General features: G+C 41.2%; 1 protein-coding gene across 7 annotated transcripts in view; it reads left to right on the plus strand.

The window, feature by feature from the left end:
• Positions 1 to 19394, plus strand: part of BABAM2 (BRISC and BRCA1 A complex member 2) — a 399928-nt gene that overhangs the window by 204730 nt on the left and 175804 nt on the right. For all 7 annotated transcript variants that reach the window (XR_013554787.2, XR_013554788.2, XM_060651493.3 and 4 more), the window contains exon 7: positions 15433 to 15542. Coding sequence is in view for 5 of the 7 variants with exons in the window: in XM_060651493.3 (XP_060507476.2) it covers positions 15433 to 15542 (110 nt within the window). In the remaining 2 variants the exon portion in view is untranslated. The remainder of the gene's footprint in view (positions 1 to 15432; positions 15543 to 19394) is intronic.

Genomic DNA, 19394 nt, shown 5'->3' on the forward strand with positions numbered 1-19394 from the left:
CATAAAAATTTGAAGTATATATAATGGGTTTCTGATTTAAAATTCTAGCTTCTCTCTTCCCTTTTATTCCTGAGTAAGAGAACAGGGTCTTTATATAGTCCAGTCTGGATTTTATCATCTTCTGATTCTTTCCTTTCCTTTTTTTTTTTTTTCAATTTTGAAACAATATCAAATTTATAATAGAAATATAAGAACAGTACAAAGCTCTTTTTTTAAATCATTTCAGGGTGAGCTGTTGATGTGGTGCCCTTCACCTCCAAATACTTTAGTGTCTATTTCTTGTAAGTAAGGACATTCTCTGACAGAATTATAATACTTGCCGTAATTATAATATAGTCCTACAAATCAGGAAGACATTGCTACGCAACTACTTACCATCCAATTCTGAGACCCCAGTAAAATTTCACCAATTTTTCTAGTGGTTTCCTGATAGCAGACACATTCCATTTGGAATCATGTGTTCCATTCAGTTATAGCTCTTTAGTCTCTAATATTTCCTAGGTTTTCCCTTGATGTTTACAACATTTTTGCAGATTATAGGCAACTTGCCTTATAAAATGTCTCTCAATTTGTGTTTGGCTGATGTTCCATCGTGATTGGATTTTGCCTGTGCGTCTGTGGCGGGAACATCACCGAAGCGATGCTGTCTCTGTCTCATGGCCCCTGAAGGTGGCACAGCCTGTCTGACTCGTCAGTGATGATGTGTTCATGTGCACTGCCTGTTTCAGGAGGTGTCTGTAAGGTTCACTCTGAAGTTACTTTTTCCCCCTTTGTAATTGGTACCTACTTTGTGGGGCAGTCCGTTGATATTAATAAGTATCCCATTTTCATCAAACTTTATGTATTTGTAGCAGTATGGAGTTGTAATTTCTGTATTTAATGGACTATAGTCAGTTGCTATCATTTATTTTGATGTTCAATATTATATCTCTGTCTGTATCTATTGAACAACCATGTTCGTATAGACACCTGCGATTCCAGTTCAGTACCCTGGGTTTATTGTTTTTCTCTTCACACATACTTATAACTTCCTTCTCTGACTGCGATAGAGCAGTTCCCGTTATTTTTAATATTCCTTAATATATTACATATGTTACATGTATTATAATGCATAACATATGTATTATATATCCATCCGGCTGCATGTGACCAATCTCCTGTTGTTGCTGCCGCCACTCCCCTGTGTGGGCACCCTCCTCACTCTGCTCGGGCTCTGACACCTGCACCAATTGCCTTTCTATGAGGACATCCTCCTCGCTCTTGTTCTGGACCACTGTAGACCTCCCTCCCCCTCCCCTGCATTCAGCCTTGCCCCTTTCAATCCATCTTTCTCAGGCTATTAGAATACTCTAAAATGATCTGATTGTGTCATTAACCTGTTTGCAATCCCTTCTCACATTCCTCTTAAAACAAGCTCCTTGCCTTAAATGCATCAGGGTTGTTTACGATTAGGCCTCCAAACCTGTCCAGCTTCATCTTTAACCTCTCCTCACAAGTGCCACTATTTCGGCCTCCTGGAACAGTGCCCTGAATGGGCCACATGCTCTTATTCTTTTATCCTTTCAGTCACTTGGAGTCCTTCCAACGAAAAACATCTTCTGCTTGAAACGTCTTCTGTAACAATGATCAGTTCTGCCTTCTCTTTAGGACCCCTCTGTTATCCTGCCAAAGGTGCTCACCTCTCTTTTAACATACCTCTATTGTAACCATATTAACAAAATGGTCAGGTTACTCATTTATTTTTTTACACTCGGCTGTCAAAGTTTTGATGGCTGTTTTTCCTAGTGCCTCCTAGGTGGCACCTAACACGTAGGGGGGTGTTAACGCATGTTTGTAGAATGAATGATTGAATGAATCCCGAGGTTAGTTGCAAAAATATACTCAGTATAGTAGTGAAATGGAAGTAGTTGAAGACAGAAGAAAATTTTTAAAAATCTGCAGCGTATTTTGTCCACACTGCATAGGCAGCAGGTCCAGCCATGGCCTGTCTGTTTGGGAGGAAAGCCTAGTTTTATTGAGGCACTGGGAAGTTTTTTTTGCTCTTGTATTGGTTTTTTTAGCATAGTTCATGAAACCTGTTTTGGATAGTTACACACATTTTCTCATACATTGCCAACATTTCCAAGGAGGGAAAGGCCCCCAACCCAGTCCACTATCTTAATTGCATTCTTTCATGCTTATTTAGTATAAACTTTTTTCAGTAAGTTGAATCCACATTCCAATGCGAGCTAAAATGTTAAGCTGTTAATAGCTTCCCTGGAGAATTGCAACTTGCTAGAACGCTTCAGTACTTTCATCATCATTTATGCATCGTGAAATGTCACAATTTCTGTTCATAAGCACCAAACTGTAAATGTTCGTTAATTGGTCTGTCGTAAACCTGTTATTAGTTTAGAAATTAAAGAATATTCCTCACTAACTCAAGTCAATGATAAAGGCTAACTCAATTTAGAGTTCCTGTAAATCTGGTCATCAGCACTTCTATAATTAGTAAAGTTCTTACAAAGCCACCTACTCAATAGTTATGCTAAATCCAACATTTATAGTTTTACATTTTGGGAACTTTTAATATAACATATTCTTCCTCATAGGAATCTTTCCACTCTTCGTAACTCCCTCCTCTTTGGGATCTTACAGTTCCTTTTTAGTTCACACAAGCTTCATTTAGTAAGTGACAAAGAGTTTTCAAAGCAAATTTGGATATAGCAGAATGACGGAGTGAAAAAAGGCATGATGCACAAATCAGCAGTCATGGGTTTTGGTTTCAGCCCTGTGACTAATTAGCTCTGCACATTAGACAAATCACTTCCCTTATCTCAGTTTCTCCATTTGTAAATCTGTGAGGTGTGGGTGTTGAAATCAAAGGTTACATTTTTAATATGTTGGAAACATTGTTACAAATGCAGTCTTCCTCCCACTGCCCAGTATACAAAACAGAGAATTAGTAGCTGCTCTTCAGACAGAGTCTTAAGGTACACACGATCTCTCGTTCTTCCGAGAACACAGGGTAACGACCGCTGGAACGTATCTCTAAGGGGCTTTTTACCTTTAATGGTTTCTGATTTGTTTACCGTCCACCCATATCATCATACCTAAGCACATTTCGCCATAATCATTGCCCCAAAGGGACCAGGCTCAGCAGTGCCGGCTCTCTCCTGCATGTGTGGCCAGTATGGATGTGGCCAGTTAGAAGAATCTTTGTACTTTTCAGCTTCCTCTATCATTCATTGTTCCATTTAGCCCTGGGTTTTTGGAATATGTCTAGATACTTTTTTTAAGTCCTAAACTTCGTCTGAGAGACCTTCCACTCTCCTTGTCCAGCGGAAACATCACAGGGTGTGCTCTCCTCCTGTTTAATCACAGGATGGCTCTCTCTGCATTGCTTTTCTGTTCTTCCTTCATCTTCTGATGCATTTTCTTTTCCTTAAGTGCCAGTTCCCTTAGCCAGTGCTTCTTAAACTCAAACTGCATAGAAATCACCTAGGAATTTAAGTATCCCCTAGGTGAAGCTGATGTCCTTGGCCTGAGTAGCAAGGCTCCCTTCATTCAGGCTTCAGCTGCCTGCTGTTCACAAATGTTATGCCTCATCTGCATGTCCGGTGTGGTACTGGCCCTCCGTCCCTATGCATTTTGAACTAGGTAGTTGGAAATACGGGAGAGGGAGAACTGTCTTTGTTGAAAAACATCCAAAGCTGCAGGCTGGGAAAGTTACCACTGAGCCACTTTTAGAAGTTTTGCCTTTTTCCTGTTGGTGTACCCATTACTTTCCTGCTTTCCGTATCTCCTCTCTTGTAAAAGCCTAATGCCAGGAAGGAAGGAGTCATTCTCGATACATAGAAACAACTGATGAGTTTTTCTGCCTTTCCTTATAGGGCTTTTGAGGATTAGTCACGCACTACCTCATAGGATCTCTTATTGAAGGAGAAGGAAAAACCTTTTCTTACCTTTGTGTGTTTACATCTGCCTCTTTGAGTGGAGGACTGATTCTTGCAATTCCTGCCCCCCCCCTTATTGTGTTTACCAAAGTGTCTTGCACATGCTAAGTACATCACAAATGAGTGTTGGCTTAGTGACAGCACACGGTATATTGTTTGGAAATTAATTAGAAATGACAAAAATATTTTTCTTGCCTTCTCTGTTCTGTAGAGTTTGATCTCTCTGCTTAGTATTTGAACTTGAATTTTCCTCTTATTCCTGAGGTGGTCCTGAACTCAGCAGTTAACGGCTCATTCTGCCCAAACGTACTTCCACTGATGAATATTGGAAAGTCAAGTTAATAATTATCTACATAGGCTTTTTGACTAGGGAAATCTACTTGGGAACCCATGTTTGGATCAGTGGCACGCATACGCAGTTATTCTTTCATATATGTATTCATTTGTTCATCAGATATTTATTGGGTGCCTGTTTTTGTGGTACGCACTGTACTAGGCACTGGGAATACAAAAAGGAATGGCACAGTCATTGCTCTTAAAGAACTCAATCAGTTAAATAACAGCACTTATGTATATAACTTTAAAATACAAAAGAAACAGTTACCATATAAAGGGGGTAGCTTAAAGACCTGTAGGATTTCAGAGGAGAATCCATTACATCGGAGGGTGGGATTAAGGACATCTCAGGGCAGGATATGGCATTCCAATGGGACTTTAAGGAGTAGGTAGAGTTGGAAAAGTTGGGAGTTAGAAAAAGGCATCCAGGGGGCGCCTGGGTGGCGCAGTCGGTTAAGCGTCCGACTTCAGCCAGGTCACGATCTCGCGGTCCGTGAGTTCGAGCCCCGCGTCAGGCTCTGGGTTGATGGCTCGGAGCCTGGAGCCTGTTTCCGATTCTGTGTCTCCCTCTCTCTCTGCCCCTCCCCCGTTCATGCTCTGTCTCTCTCTGTCCCAAAAATAAATAAAAAAAAAAAAAAAAAAAAAGAAAAAGGCATCCAGGATCAAGAGGCAGAGTAGAGACAGGATGGAGAGACAGGATGGAGTATGGGCACCCGCTGCAGTTAGGGTGTATCAGCAGGGATGGGGGAAGATAGCTTGGAGGGGCTTGAATGCCAGGCCACTGTAGACATGAGCCGGCTTTCGAGGCTGGGAGAAGGTGCTATTTAACTCTGCTTCTCAGAGCTCTGCTTCCTCCCTGAACCTTTCCTCTGGCCAGTTCTAGAGGGGTAGGGATCCAGACTTTTCCCAAGTGTTTTACAGAGCTCCTCTGCCCTTTAGATTCTGTGGATAACACCAATATGCACATCAGAAGATCTCTGATTACTTCGCCAGTAGGCTCCATTCTCTGTTTTAACACCTGTGGTTTGTGATTGTCTTCAGTTAATGAGGGTGTGGTCCCAGGTGGCTGAAAGAACTTGGAAGTAACCACTTGCCTAGTTGCCATGGGCACCAGGCAGTTTGAGCCAAGTGACTTGCTGGGTGGGTGGGTGCAAAGGTGTTATGCACGTCTAGGGTGTCTTTTCCTTCTGTCTCGTATGCAGAACCACCTGGGAAGAATCTCTAAACCCTATAACTCAAAGCAACTTGGAGAGGAAGGGGCAGGGTGTAGCTTTAATAGTAGGAAGAATAGCATGGTAATGGTAATGGTAATGGAAATGACATCAGGCCAAGAGTCTGGAAGGAGTAAGGAAAGTGCAAGTAACATTTATTGAGCACCTTCCTCACGCCTCCGTCTGTGCGTGGCACTTCCACATATACTTGCCAAAGCTGTGCAAACCTGTTGCTTTCCATAATGCCTACATTTAGCATATCGTACGGAGAAAACAAAAACATGTAAACTCATTGCAAAAAAATTGTTATTTCTATTGCTAAAAACAGTCACCATTTTTATGTAGTTCAGTTGCCTGCCACACTTGCAAAGCGTTCCATGTATTCAAATGGCAGGCCGCTGTGGATTTTCCGCCTTTAGAATTGGCACCTCCAGTGCCTTCTGTTCACTGGTGAGGTCCAGGGGTCTGTAGAGCAGGGAGTGCATGACCCAGGATGGGTTAACGGGACTGTTTCAAGTCCACCAGGATGGGAAGCGTTAAATCCGGAGAAGTAGCCTCACTGCAACAAGAGTCTGGTGCAGCTGGCAGACTGCTGTAGCAGAGCCTTCTTCCGGCATGTATGGAGGCATGCCACTCAGCTTTGTCCTAAGAGGCTTTGTCCTAAAGGGGTTCTGATTAGGGCCTGGCATTCCAAGGTATGTAACAAGCATTCCAATAAGCCAGGGATGAGAGTCTCCTTTTAGCACTTAATTCTGTAGCTATTGATTTGCCCGTGGTTATCATCTATATTAGCTTCATAATTGACAAGAGAAAATGTTAGTTATAAGTCAAGGAAAGCCACTTCAAACCGGCTTAAGGAGATCAGGCAATTTTGTTAGCTTTCCAAAGCTGGAAGAAAGTTGAGTAGCCAAAGCACAGTAGAGCAGGACACAGCTGGACCAAGAGCCTGGGACCTAGGGGTGTGAATACCATGCCCAGACTCTCTTGTCGTTCGTCCCTACTTCTCTCCACACGTTGGCTTTCTTCTCTCACCCTGCAGCCTCGCCTTGTCCGCGTACAGGGAACATGACTGCTGACAGCTTCTTTTGCCTCTGCAGAGGGACTGGCCTGCACTTGGCTCCCAAGTTCACAATTTTTTTTAAAATTTTATTTATTTAGTTTTTAGAGAGAGAGAGACCGAGAGAGAAAGAAAGAAAGTGAGCTCAGGGGGGTGGCAGAGAGAGGGAGAGAATCCCAACGCAGGGCTTGATTCCATGAACCATGGGATCATGACCTGAGCCTAAATCAAGAGTCAGATGCTTAACCGACCGAGCCACGCAGGTGTCCCCCAGGCTTACAACTCTGGAGACAAGAACTAGCCCCTCCCTGGACCCATCAGCTGTTCTGGGGGTAGGAACAGGCTGCTTGGTCAGGAGCACTAAGGGTTGGTTCTAGAAGAGAGAGGGTCTTCCCAGGAGAAGAGACGGTGCCAACCGAGCATTATTGTGGATGTTTGCTGTATCAGCTACCACTTTAAATCTGTGCTTCTCTCTCTTAGAAAGAGCTATCTAGGGGCGCCTGGGTGGCTCAGTCGGATGAGCGTCCGACTTCGGCTCAGGTCATGATCTTGCGGTCTATGAGTTCGAGCCCCACGTCAGGCTCTGTGCTGACAGCTCAGAACCTGGAGCTTGCTTCGGATTCTGTGTCTCCCTCTGTCTCTGCCCCTCCCCTGCTCATGATGTGTCTGTGTCAAAAATAAAGAAACATTAAAAAAAATTAAAAAAAGAAAGAGCTATGTAAACTATGTAAAAGCTGTATCTACCTTTTCCTTAAGGTATGGAGACATACAGGGGATGTGGTGTTCATATTTGTTCCACACGTGCTTTAGTAAAACTCACTATTATTTTTAACTTGTTTTCTTGGGCTCTTGGATAAAAGTCTGGCACAAGGTTTATATCAGCAGGTGTGTGCAAAATCACAACTCAGGGGATGTTTGAATATGTGGTTCAGTATGATTTGTAAAATAGTTGCAAAAATGGATGTTTATTTAAATGAGCTCAGCTTCTTATTGGACTCATTAAGAATACAGTTGTGAGGACAGCAGAGGAAATCCCATACTCCAGATTCTTTCTCTGAAAATGTTGGTGGGGAGAGAAGGAGGCGGAAGCAAGGAAACATCGTTTGCTTCAAGTGAGGACCCTGGCTGTCCTGCAGAGGCTCTCCTCCACCTCTGTGGCCTATTCTGGAGAAAAGGCTTTATTTCACACACCTTTTAGAGTGACACTGTGGCTATTCAGAGAAAGTTGGTGGATCTCAAGGCTGTATCTGTTAGGTATAGTAACTGATGGGATGGTACTTGAGCAGTGAAATCTTGATCATTATTCTTTTAAAAGAGTCAGGACTTTTTTCTCCCAAAGTTTATTTGTACAACATGTGTTTCAACTTAGCTTTATAAACAGAAGCTATAACCAACATATTAAGGGTAAGTACAGCTTTGCAAGCAGATTCCTGCATAAATGAGAGCAGTGAAATGGTCTTTGTTTATGAAAATAATAAGCAAGATATAAATTTAAAAAAAAAAAAGAAAACCCTAACCCCATACTGTATCATGACATCTAGTAGTAATGAACTCAAGATGTCACTTTTAGAAAACATGGGTAGGTGACAGCAGCTCTGTCCTGGTGTCCTGGGCTCACCCTCTACAAGCTGGCTATTTCCAGAACATTGCAGTTTTCCTTTCCTGACCTGACAATCAGCTCTTCCTATTTTCACCAAGTATAGTTAGTTAATCATAGAATGTGCCTAACCATACATAATTGAAGGAAGGTTGATATTATGGCCTAGAAATCCACAGGCCTCATCTGTGTTCTTAGAGAAGGCATCCTTCCTTCTTAACCGGGTCTGTGCAAAGATGTCAAATGAATACATTTTATTTGGCATAGTGACCTTTATAGCTTTTAGTTTTTATCCTCTTAAGGATTTTAATGTCTTGCTCCATAGTTTTTAAAAGTAAACATTAAAACACATAAAGCATATACTCCTTAAATTTTTTAAGTGTTTATTTATTTTGAAAGAGGGAGAGAGTGCGTGAGCAGGGAAGGGGCAGAGAGAAGGAATGAGAGAATCCTCGCTGTCAGTGCAGAGCCTGATGTGGGGCTTGATCCCGTGAACTGTGAGATCATGACCTGAGCTGAAATCAAGAGTGGGACACTTAACCAGCTGAGCCACCCAGGTTCCCCTTTCTTAGTTTGTTTTGAATACCCATTTTGTGCCTGGTGTAGGTGGGGTAGTCTATTTGGGTAAAAAAGGCGTAATGGTTCCTTGAGATGCTCATGGTCTTTTGGAACATACAGGATTTAGACACTAAATAGAGAACAAGTGTTTAGTGAATCTCTGATATCTTTTCTGCATATAGATTTTCAAGTTTTTCATACCTTTCTCTGGGCATTGATACAAGTCCATTCTTTGTGCCCAGCAACATGCCAGGGGGTGTAGCATTGTGATTAAGAGTCCAGGTTTTAAGTCAATAAACACGGGTTCAAAACTCATCTTCTCCATTTAATCTTCCTCAGTCCCAGTTTCTTTATTTGCAAATATATAGTGTAGTACCTACCTTTCAAGGTTGGTATGATGATTATGTGAGGTCATGCATATAAAGTACTAAACAAAATGAGTAATCAATGAATAAATATCAGGTCTTAATATTATGCATAATAGGAAGTAGGAGATCTCTACCCTGCCCTCAGGAAATTCACAATCTATTTGCAATATAAACTACATATGGCTTAAATCACATGGGAAGTTCATGAAGCAACCTGGTGAAATTGCCAAGGGCAGACATAGATTACATTGCTATTGAAAGGATTCTTAATGGAGCAAGTGAATTTACAATGAGAGTTAAATTAAAACTGTGTCAATTAAAAGGAGAGAAAGAGCTTTTCCGTAAAGGAATGGCTAATGTCAAAGTGTCAGTCAAGATCTGGTAAAATAGGAGTGCCTGGGCGGCTCAGTCAGTTAAGCAGCCAACTCTTGATTTTGGCTCAGGTCACCATCTCACCGTTTGTTAAGCTCGAGCCCCACAATGGGCTCCACGCTGACCACATGGAGCCTGCTTGGGATTCTCTCTGCCCCTCTCCTGTTTGCGTGTGTGCGTGCTCTCTCTGTCTCTCAAAATGAATAAATAAACATAAAAAAAAAAAGGTTTAATTAAAGATCTGGCAAAATATATGGGAAGTGGCCCAGTTTGACTGGACTACGCAGGGAGAGTCTTTTTACTCCCATTTCCATTTGGAGAAACCAAATCAGAAATAACTCTCTTAAGTGCTACCTTCATCAGAAATATCAAAATATCAAGGGAGTTTTTAGCCAGGAACTCAGTATTTGGTGGAGAGGCTCTCAGAACCTCTACGTGGGTTCTGCACCCCCTGCCATCTGGAAAGGAGGAGGCTCAGGGTCGGGAGATACACAAAAGGCAAAAGGGGCAGACATGGCCCCACGTCTTCCTCTTCCTCATCTATTTGGCTTGGCTTCCTCACTCTGGTAACACTAAGACTCTGCTTGGGATTCTCTCTCTTCCCTTCACTTTCTGCCTCTCCCCTGGTTGTGCTCTCTCTCTCTTAAAAAGAAATAAGCTGAAAAGAAATAAACTTAACTCAAAATGGTTCTTATCTGGGTTTTGACATGCTGTATAATGGCTTATTTATAGTCCTTATGACTGCAAACTGGTTTTGCTAGTAATAGTTACAGCTTTGCTTTATGCCTTTTTGAATTGAGAAATGCAGTGGCTTTTTTACAGTCTTCCTATGTGACGTATAGTTTATAATATTTACTGTTCGGCTAATGTCTATCAGCAATAGTTAATTGGTAGGTTGTACCTATACTGACCTTCAACATACAGGGGCTTGTTTCATGGCTGCTAGATTCACTTGGAAATTAGTGCATCAAAGGGGTACCGGATAATGACAAATTGTGCTTGTGTTTACTTTCATTTCCAAGGTGAATTGTTTTTTTTTTTCTTCCCCCTTCTGATATTTGCAAAGAGCCCCAGTTGAGAACAGTTATATGAAAAAATCATCATGACCTAAACAAAATGTTAACTCTTATTAGTAGGTGCATCTTTTGCTTATGTATGGTTCAGATTTGAGTTTTCTTTACCAAAATCTTAAGTAGTCATAGATTTACGGAAAAGTGAGATAAATATTGAGAGTCTAACTAAAAGTACTTTCTGTTTAACTCCGTCATTTACTTATTCATTCTTATAGTCTTTCCTGCATTAACTCAGTTTTTTTTCTAACCAGTTTGCCATGTATGTGCAGCTTCCAACATCGGGTATATAAAAACAAATAGGAAGAGCTCCCAGCCTGCGAGGAACTCACTACCTAGTGAATATTCACTATAAGCCATAAGAACCCCTTTCTGTTCTATAGCCAAATGTTGAGCCAAATCTATTGCTAAATCTCAGCAAAATAGCATGGCCATTATTGCCTCGCCATATGTATGTCAGCGCCTGACACGCTTTTATAAAAGGTAGGAGGCAATTCTCTTTTTTGCTTCAGCAGATTTGACATCTTTCCCCCCATTTTAGCCTGCTGCAGATTCAGATGGTACAGACAGAAAGCCCTGAAAGTGTATACTTGTGCATTTTTAAATGTCCCTTACTACACTCTAACCTCCCCCTGCTTTCCAAATGTTGCCATTAGTGGTTACAATAATCATCTGTAATGTTAGCTTCTAAGAACCACAGTACAAGAGCTTCTTTTCTAATTCCCCAGATGGGAAGGAACACATGTACAAGCCTGTTAGAGTTGCAGAAACTAGAAACAGTACTGTGTGGATTTGTATTTTTGGAACTCTTTGGGCTTATTTAAGCACTCCAAGTCAAACTTAGATATCCATTAGGAATCAAATACCAATTCAGGGGAAACTCATGTGCCACACCAAGGCAAGTAAATTGTATTAAAAGTAGTCCATAAAAGGAACTCCTGGAAACAACTATTTTCCTATTCAGACTACAGTTTCATGTACTCTTTGCAGGATGCCAGATGATAAATGTTGATTATATAAACCGGGGTCATTCCATTTGTTTAGAGGACTGTCTCCGAGCATTTTTGTTTTTCGCTTAAATAGAGCAGTGAAATGAGAAGTTAGAGAGTAGGAAAGAGAAATAATTATAAATTATCCATAGGTGTATGGAGTGAAGCTGCTAATTAAAAAGGTTTTCAGTTGTCCCTAGTTTTTTGCAGTGTCTTGTTTTGTTTTGTTTTGTTTTTTAACCAGGTTTTGTGACTTGTAGTTAGAGCCTTGACCTTTAACAGGGAAATGCAGTCACTGAGGGAAGATATCTGACAATCAATGTTAGTTCTTTTTTTATCATCTTACTTTGAGGTGAACAATCTAACTCTAAAGAGAACTACTCATATACTTAGATCATAAAATGAACGTCTCTCTGAATGTGAATTTTTTCAGCTTCAACTTTAGTGTTAGATGTTTTATGAGTTTTAGGGTTGTATTATATAATTACATAGTTTCTGTTTGTTGCGACTGTATTTTTTAAAATTTCCATCCTCATTTTACAGAAAGGACTATTCAAGGTTGAATACTTTACCATCTGTAAAAGAGTAAGTAATGATAGATAATTTCAGATTCCCAATCTTGGTTTTCCTTTTGAAGCTACTAGTTCTAGGGACCTCGGTATATTACGGGGGACAGGAGCAGGGAGTCAGTACTGAGTTTCCAGATATCACTGGTGAAACGTTTGTAAAGCTGGTTTCTGAAAACCGCTAGGTGTGGAGAATAAAGGTTAGAAGTTAACATTAATTTGTTTACTGCTGTACTCATTTAGCAAACATCGAGTGATTTCTATGTTCTAGGCACTGTGCTAAGGTCCTCCTCTTACATACTTCCTAAGTCATACTACCTAAAACTACCTTCCAGAGGTATTACAAAGCTACATGTAAAAATACAATGTTAGATGAAATGCTAGGGAAATAGTTATATAACCTCAGAGTTACTGACCAGATTTAACTCTGTAGAAAGCTCAGTTTTCTCAGGGGCGCCTGCGTGGCTTAGTCAGTTAAGCATCTGACTTCAGCTTAGGTCACAATCTCACAGTCCGTGAGTTTGAGCCCCGTGTCGGGCTCGTGCTGACAGCTTGGAGCCTGGAACCTGCTTCAGATTCTGTGTCTCCCCCTCTCTCTCTGCCCCTACCCCGCTCATGCTGTCTCTCTCTCTCTGTCTCAAAAATAATAAACATTAAAGAAAAAAATTTAAAAAAAAGAAAGCTATATTTTCTGTGCTGTTGTGAGTCCCCAAAGTAAAATGTCAAAAGCTGGGCTGAGAGAAAATATTTATAACACATGTGATAGACAAGGGTTAACGGACCTAACAAACACCAATAACAAGAAAAGTCCAAGAGTCTTTAAGCAAAATGGGCAAAGGATTTGATCAGAAAAGTTACAGAAGAAATGACCAGTAAGCAAGTAAAGAGTTGCTCATCTTTAGTCGTTGAATCTCAGCTGAGCCACCATTTTCTGGCAGTCAGACCGCCGACATTAAATTGAAGAGTGACAACAGCTGGTATTATCAGGTTATTCAGGATGAGCAGAAACAGGTTCTCCTCTGTCTCATGCTGATGCAAATTCCTGGTCCAAATGTAAATTGCTGTACAGTTTTTAGAAAAATAACCCTACGCTGTTAAACTGTAAAATGTTCATAACCTTTGATCCAACAAGCTCGGTTTTAGTTCTTAATTCAGAAATATATGTCCCACTGGAAAAGAATATACATATGTTTATCCGAGGATATTTATTGTAACACTGTCAAATGGCTAAGAACCTGAATGTCTGTTGCTAGGGGAATGGTTAAAAAAAAAGAACGAAATCCATGCCATGGAATATTATGTGGCTATTTAGGAAGCAGTTGGTAGAGTGATATGTGTAATACAATTCCATTAAGGAAAACAAAACAGAAGGTTAAAGAGCTATTTATTTGCACGTGTATGTATGTGTGTAAGTTTTTGTGCGCCTAGAGAAAGCTGTTTGAGGCCACATACACAGCTAGTATTGGTCACCTTTAAAAGGGAGGGTAGGAGAGCTTTCTTCTTTCTAAACTTCTGTATGGCTTGAGTTGTTACAACAAGCCTAAATTTTGTAATGTAAAACCAAAAAACAACTGGGAAGTAAAAGAGGAAAGAAAAAAAAAAAGAATGAAAAGGGAGGGGGGCGTGTCACAGAGATAGAAAATCAGGAGAGTATAGTTTCTTACAAGTAAGAAACTGAGTATTTCCAGAGGAAAAGACATCATCCATGTCAAATACTGTTTGGAGATCAAGTAAGATAAGGACAGAGAAGCATTTGCTGTGTTTCGTGGATGCCTTGGTGGGGGCAGTCTTGATGGGCTGGGGGGTGGGGGGAGGTCAGAAGGTTAATCTCAAGTGCTAAGGGTGAGTGGGAGGGAAGGGAGTAGAGACCAGGAGTGCAGACCACTCCTTCAAGCAGTCTGTGATGGAGAGGAGAGAGGAGAGAGAGGAGAGAATGCAAGGGGTTGTGTAGAGACCAGCACGGTTCTTTTCTTTCTTTTTTAAAATTCTTATTCTAAATGGGAGAGACTTCTGGTTCTTGTCCCTTTGTATCCCTGCCTCACGTGCATACTGTAGGCACAATAAAAGGCAGAGCAAGGATGATGTCAGAGCTGAGCTGGCTGGGTGTGATGACCAGCTCCCCACGATGCAGGAAAGGAAGGGGTAAGGTTAGTTTAGGACCGAAGGAAGGACATCATATCTGAGGTTCTCAATGCTCATGGGCAGTAATTCTTAAAGTCTAGATTGGGACCCTCCTAAGATGGCTGCTGAGCCCTCCAGAGGACCTTGAACCAATCCAGAAATACAGGCCAGTTCTTACCAGTCCTTACGGGTGAAAGATGTGCAATCCTATTAAGTTTTTAAAAAATTTGTATTTGACTTAGAGCCAATACCAACCAAAAGTAAAATTGTCAAGGGTTACTAAAATCTGATATTCACAAAGTAAAACCAGCATGCTACTAGAATTTATTCTAATTCAGTAGTTTATTCAGAAGTCTGGCAAACACTTGGTGCTTGGCAATAATCGCAAATCTGTAAAACCCACAGTTTTGAGTCAGGACACTTCATCAGTGTTGGATTGAGTTGGTTATGACATTCAATTATCACTATTCTTGCTTTTTGATTATAAATTACAGGAAGTTTAGCTTTATCATTATCAGTTTTGTTTATTGTGGGTTGTTAACCTCTCAGTGTTTCTTGGTGCATATTTGGATCAACAGTGTTTTTGTCTTATATTAGTCTTATAACCAGGCTTTTAAAATATGCGAGTCTCGTGGTTCATGTATGAATCATCCATAATCGTTTTGCAAAGGAGATGCGTATGTAACCCCCTGCCATTTGCTTGTACGGTGGCACAGTTCATAGTGATGTGTTTCTTGGGAACTTTTGCTATTTAAATAACTTACAACATACTACCAAGGTATATACAATAAAATTACTGGGCATTTTAAGATTTTGTTGTGGTCTTATGATATAAATCATGTTCATAACTCCTGTTTTTCCTATAAAAAGAAAATTACAAGCCATCTACATGTATTGTAGGAATTATGAGCTGTTACACATATTTTTAGCAAAATGTTTACTGTGACTTTTTAGCTATGTTTTTGACTAATTCTTGGTTATCACCAGATTCACTTTTCCCCTCTTGGAATGTGGGAACAAATGAGAAGGTGGGAGTCTTTTCCTCACCATGGTGGGCTTTGATCAGAAAGGTTGAGAGCCATCACTCTAGGGGAGTGGCTGGCACATGGTGAAGGATGTACAAAGCTGCTTAATCCGAATCCAGGTAACCCACATGCTGTGGCCTCAATGCCAGTGGACTGTGAGCTCAGCACCAGGAAGATGTTCCAAGAGTAGGCACTGATGACATCGTGTTTTTCACTCCCTACTCAAGGATGTAAACGAAGACCCTGGAGAAGATGTGGCCCTCCTTTCTGTCAGTTTTGAGGACACTGAAGCCACTCAGGTGTATCCCAAGCTGTACTTGTCACCCCGAATTGAACAGTAAGTATCAATGTCATGAATTTTCTGCAGCCTGGTGTTTCTCCCTGTTAGCCAAGCATGTCTCGCTAATTCTTTTGCCCCTTTGGAACTCTTAAAATGATTTCTCGTTACTGACTTCTGTTTCCTTAAACATGACTCGTATCAGGAGGTTAGATTGCAGAGTAAATGTAGTCAGTATCTGCCACTGCAATCTTTGGATGAGTCTTAGTTGTGCAACTTGTGATATGAATACTGTACCTTTGTAGAGAGAGATGAGTAGGCAGGCTGAATCCGAAATTGCGACTCCTTCCAAATGTTCCCTGGGTACATATGGTTATAGCCTAAAGAGGACTACTGAACAGCATCCTATCCAGTTTCTTACGTTTTTGTAACTAATATAGTTATTTGTAAAAATGTAACTCGTCTCCTGAAAATATTAAGCAAAAACATATTCAGAAGTTAATAAAGGTAATACTAAAAGCAGATAGCTTAAGAAGATGACACGTTTGAATTACTTTTCTGTGTCTAAATAGCGCTGTGTCATTTTACACAACTTTCAGGCTCTGTGGTACAAGTAGTTTGATAGCACATTTGTGTTTTAACTAAGTAACTTTACTCGTCGGGAATGAATTTTACAAGGACTGGCCTCACAATGTGCTTATTGTTGGCTCACATGCTTCAGAAGCTTATTCTACTTCAAAGGAAGCTGAGGCTCATTGAAAATAGATTGTAAGCAGATCTGGTTGGAAACTTCTAACAGGATAGATTTCTCATCAGCAGAGAGAGTTTTTAACAGACTCTGATTGAAATGTATTATTAAAAGTCAGTCAGGGTTGGCAGATTTCTGTCTGTGAGATGTGGTCGCCATCCAGCTTTCATATACTGAGTCATTTTTACCCCTCTGGTCCTCGTTGCTTTACTTCATGAATCATGGCCATCCTATCTTACACACTGATACAAGATACAGGTGTTTCTACTCAAATACGGATGACTGTGAGCATCAGGCATGCTCTCATTTATTTATATACCACTGAGAGCACCTAAGACAGGATTTTACAGTAGCAGGTGTTCACTGAATGTTTTAACTTGTAATAGAAAATACTAACCCACGTTGGTAAGAGGCCAAAGAATGTTGGAGGCAGTACAGTGAACTGCCAATAGGCAAGGGCTCACGAGTCAAGCATACCTGCTTTAAACCCAGGTCCTGCCACTTACCAGTTGGCAGAATATTTCGCACCTTTGAACTTGCCTCAATATAGGGATGGCGATACCTATTTCAGAGTGATATTTTGAGGATTATATTAAACGCTGTTCTTAAGGCATTAATTGCAGTGCCTGGCACTATAGCAAGTGGGAGCTATTAATGTTATTATGATTATCAATACAGTTCACAAGAGAAGAATGAGTGAGTGAGAGTGCGTGGTTAGGACAAGTTGGGGCCGAAAAGGAGAGGATGGGTAATAAATGAGCAGATACCAGCTATAAAGTAGTCACTCTGTATGTACATGCTAAGTTAAATTCAGAAGGTATTTTGGTGATGAGAAAAGAGAGATCTCAATGAAACAATCGCAAGATGTAGGTAATAAGAATCTATCAGTTAAGCTGCAGACAGGAATTTGCCAGCTCAGAAGAATGATTTTCCCAACACCTACATTACTTTTCTTTTAAGTTACTGTACCCGTTTGCAAATAAACTTGCTAATAAAATATTTCTCCCTCTAAAATCTAAGATATGATGTGATGAATTATCAGTGAAGGTTATATTTTAAAAGTTAATTCCTCTAAAATCTAGCTTTCTGCATGTGTGAGTGGGGGAGGGGCAGAGAGAGAGGGAGAGAGAGAGAGAATCCCAAGGAGGCTCTGCACCATCAGTGCACAGCCCGATGTGGGCTCGAACTCACAGAACTGTGAGATCATGACATCAGCCGAAATCGAGAGTCAGACGCTCAACTGACTGAGCCACCCAGGTGCCCCTCACTTGAACTTCTCTTAGCTTACTGTGCACTCCCAGCCATGTGCCTTTGCTAAAGCTATTACCTCCATGTACAGTGTCTTCTCTAACACCCTTTTTCTGTTGAAATAGACCTCTCCAAATGCCGTCTGTACCATTTTTCCTGAGCACCATTGGGCTGCCTTCTCTGGCCATTCCCTGAACTCTTAGAATACTGAATTTATACCCATTAGAATCTGCTCAACACAGATTTAGTTAGTGATGTGTATTTGTTTTCCCATCTGTTGCTGAACTGCAAGTTACTCAAGGGCAGGAACAAGTCTTTTCGTTTCATTAATGTTTTACAGAAAGGTGGCACATGGGGAACAGTAGCCTGGTTGGCAGTATTTTAAAGGCTCAACACGTAATTCTTACAAGAAAAATGGAAAATGCTACACTGAGAGCTCTTACATTTTTTTCCAGTTGATACATGTTAACTTAGTAGAACTGCCTTCGTAATACCATTGAAAACTGCCAAAAGTTCTGACATCCTTGAGTAGAAGTTTTAAAAATGAGTTTTTTAGAAAAAGGTTAAAATGGAAAGTGGTCAAATTGTGGTATGACTTTCTGAGGGCTTCCATAGTTACTTGAAGTTTTTAATATCTTTGGTTAACTCTTGCAGAGTTGAGAGTACACATAGAACAGAAGTGGTGTCATTTCAGTAAGGCCAGCATCGTAGGATAGATTTTAAGAACTGAACGAGGAGAGGTTGGTACTGGTCTTTGATACTGTGTGAAGCTCTCGTTAGTTTTCCATGGTTCGTACCATCCTGTCAACTCTGAGCCGTCCAAACATTAAGTATGGCCTCGGTCTTGGAGAGTGCTCTCAGGAGTCATGAGGAAAGCATCCCGTGTGGACCCGCCCAGAACCGGTGCCAGACGCTCGCCCTGAGCTGAGGCTTGTTACTCCTTTTGGCTGCTGCTGTGGTTCTTTCTAGGAAGTCCCAGGCCCCATGCAGTGCATGTGACAGACACGGATCTGGGCAGGACCAGTGGCCTGGTCCACATTAGGTAAAAATTGGCAAGAAGAGACTTGCATTCTCACCACTCTATGGGCCTGGAAAGATACCTTGAGCCTGGGACATAGTGCCTTTCAGTTTGGCTGATGTCCCTCTGCCCCTGCATGCAATGGGCAGGGACACTGTGCTTACACTAACTAGTCTTAGAAAAGGGAAAGGCCTCTTTGGGTCTTGTCTTCATATGTGTGAAAAGGGATCAGTTTGCTGTACCCTAAAGATTTCTAGGGACATGGTTCCCAAATGTCCCCACATTAGACAATCCCCACAAAAGGGAACATCTGTCAGAGACATCGGGTGGAAAACTTCCTGAGTGTATTATAATTAATGAGGCTCTGAAATGCAATCCCGCTTCAGAAGCCTGTCTTTTTGCCCAAGGCCTGGAAGAGTGGTCTGGTGTTTCTGGCAGCACTGGAACATGACTGCACGCCTTTATGGTGTTTAGATGTATGTTGTTTCCTGATCTCCCACCACGCACGTATATGTTGTTTCCTGATCTCCCACCGCGCACGTATATGGCTTGCAAAAGTAAACCTTCTGAGAACTTCGTGTTCTTCTCGCACACGGGACATTTATGAAATACGCATATTTCAGGCTCTCTATCTATACATTTGTTTTCCCAGGAACCCAGACCAATCAGTTAAATGAGACACTAAGTACTGTTCCTTAAACAAAACAGAACAAAAAAGCTAGTGGTCAGTTATACAAAGTAGACTTTGGTTGAAGATGAAGAGAGGGGAAGGAATGCGCTTTCTAAACCAGTTGCCTTTTTTTCCTGGCAGAAAAGCTGGACGTGTGAAGTTACATCCTCAGAGGTGGCACCAATCTGTTCCACCTTTCCCTCCTCCTCACGCTGTCGGCTCCCAGCA

Source organism: Panthera onca, chromosome A3 (assembly GCF_046562875.1).
Source record: "Panthera onca isolate mPanOnc1 chromosome A3, mPanOnc1 haplotype 2, whole genome shotgun sequence".
Classification (NCBI taxonomy): Eukaryota; Metazoa; Chordata; class Mammalia; order Carnivora; family Felidae; genus Panthera; species Panthera onca.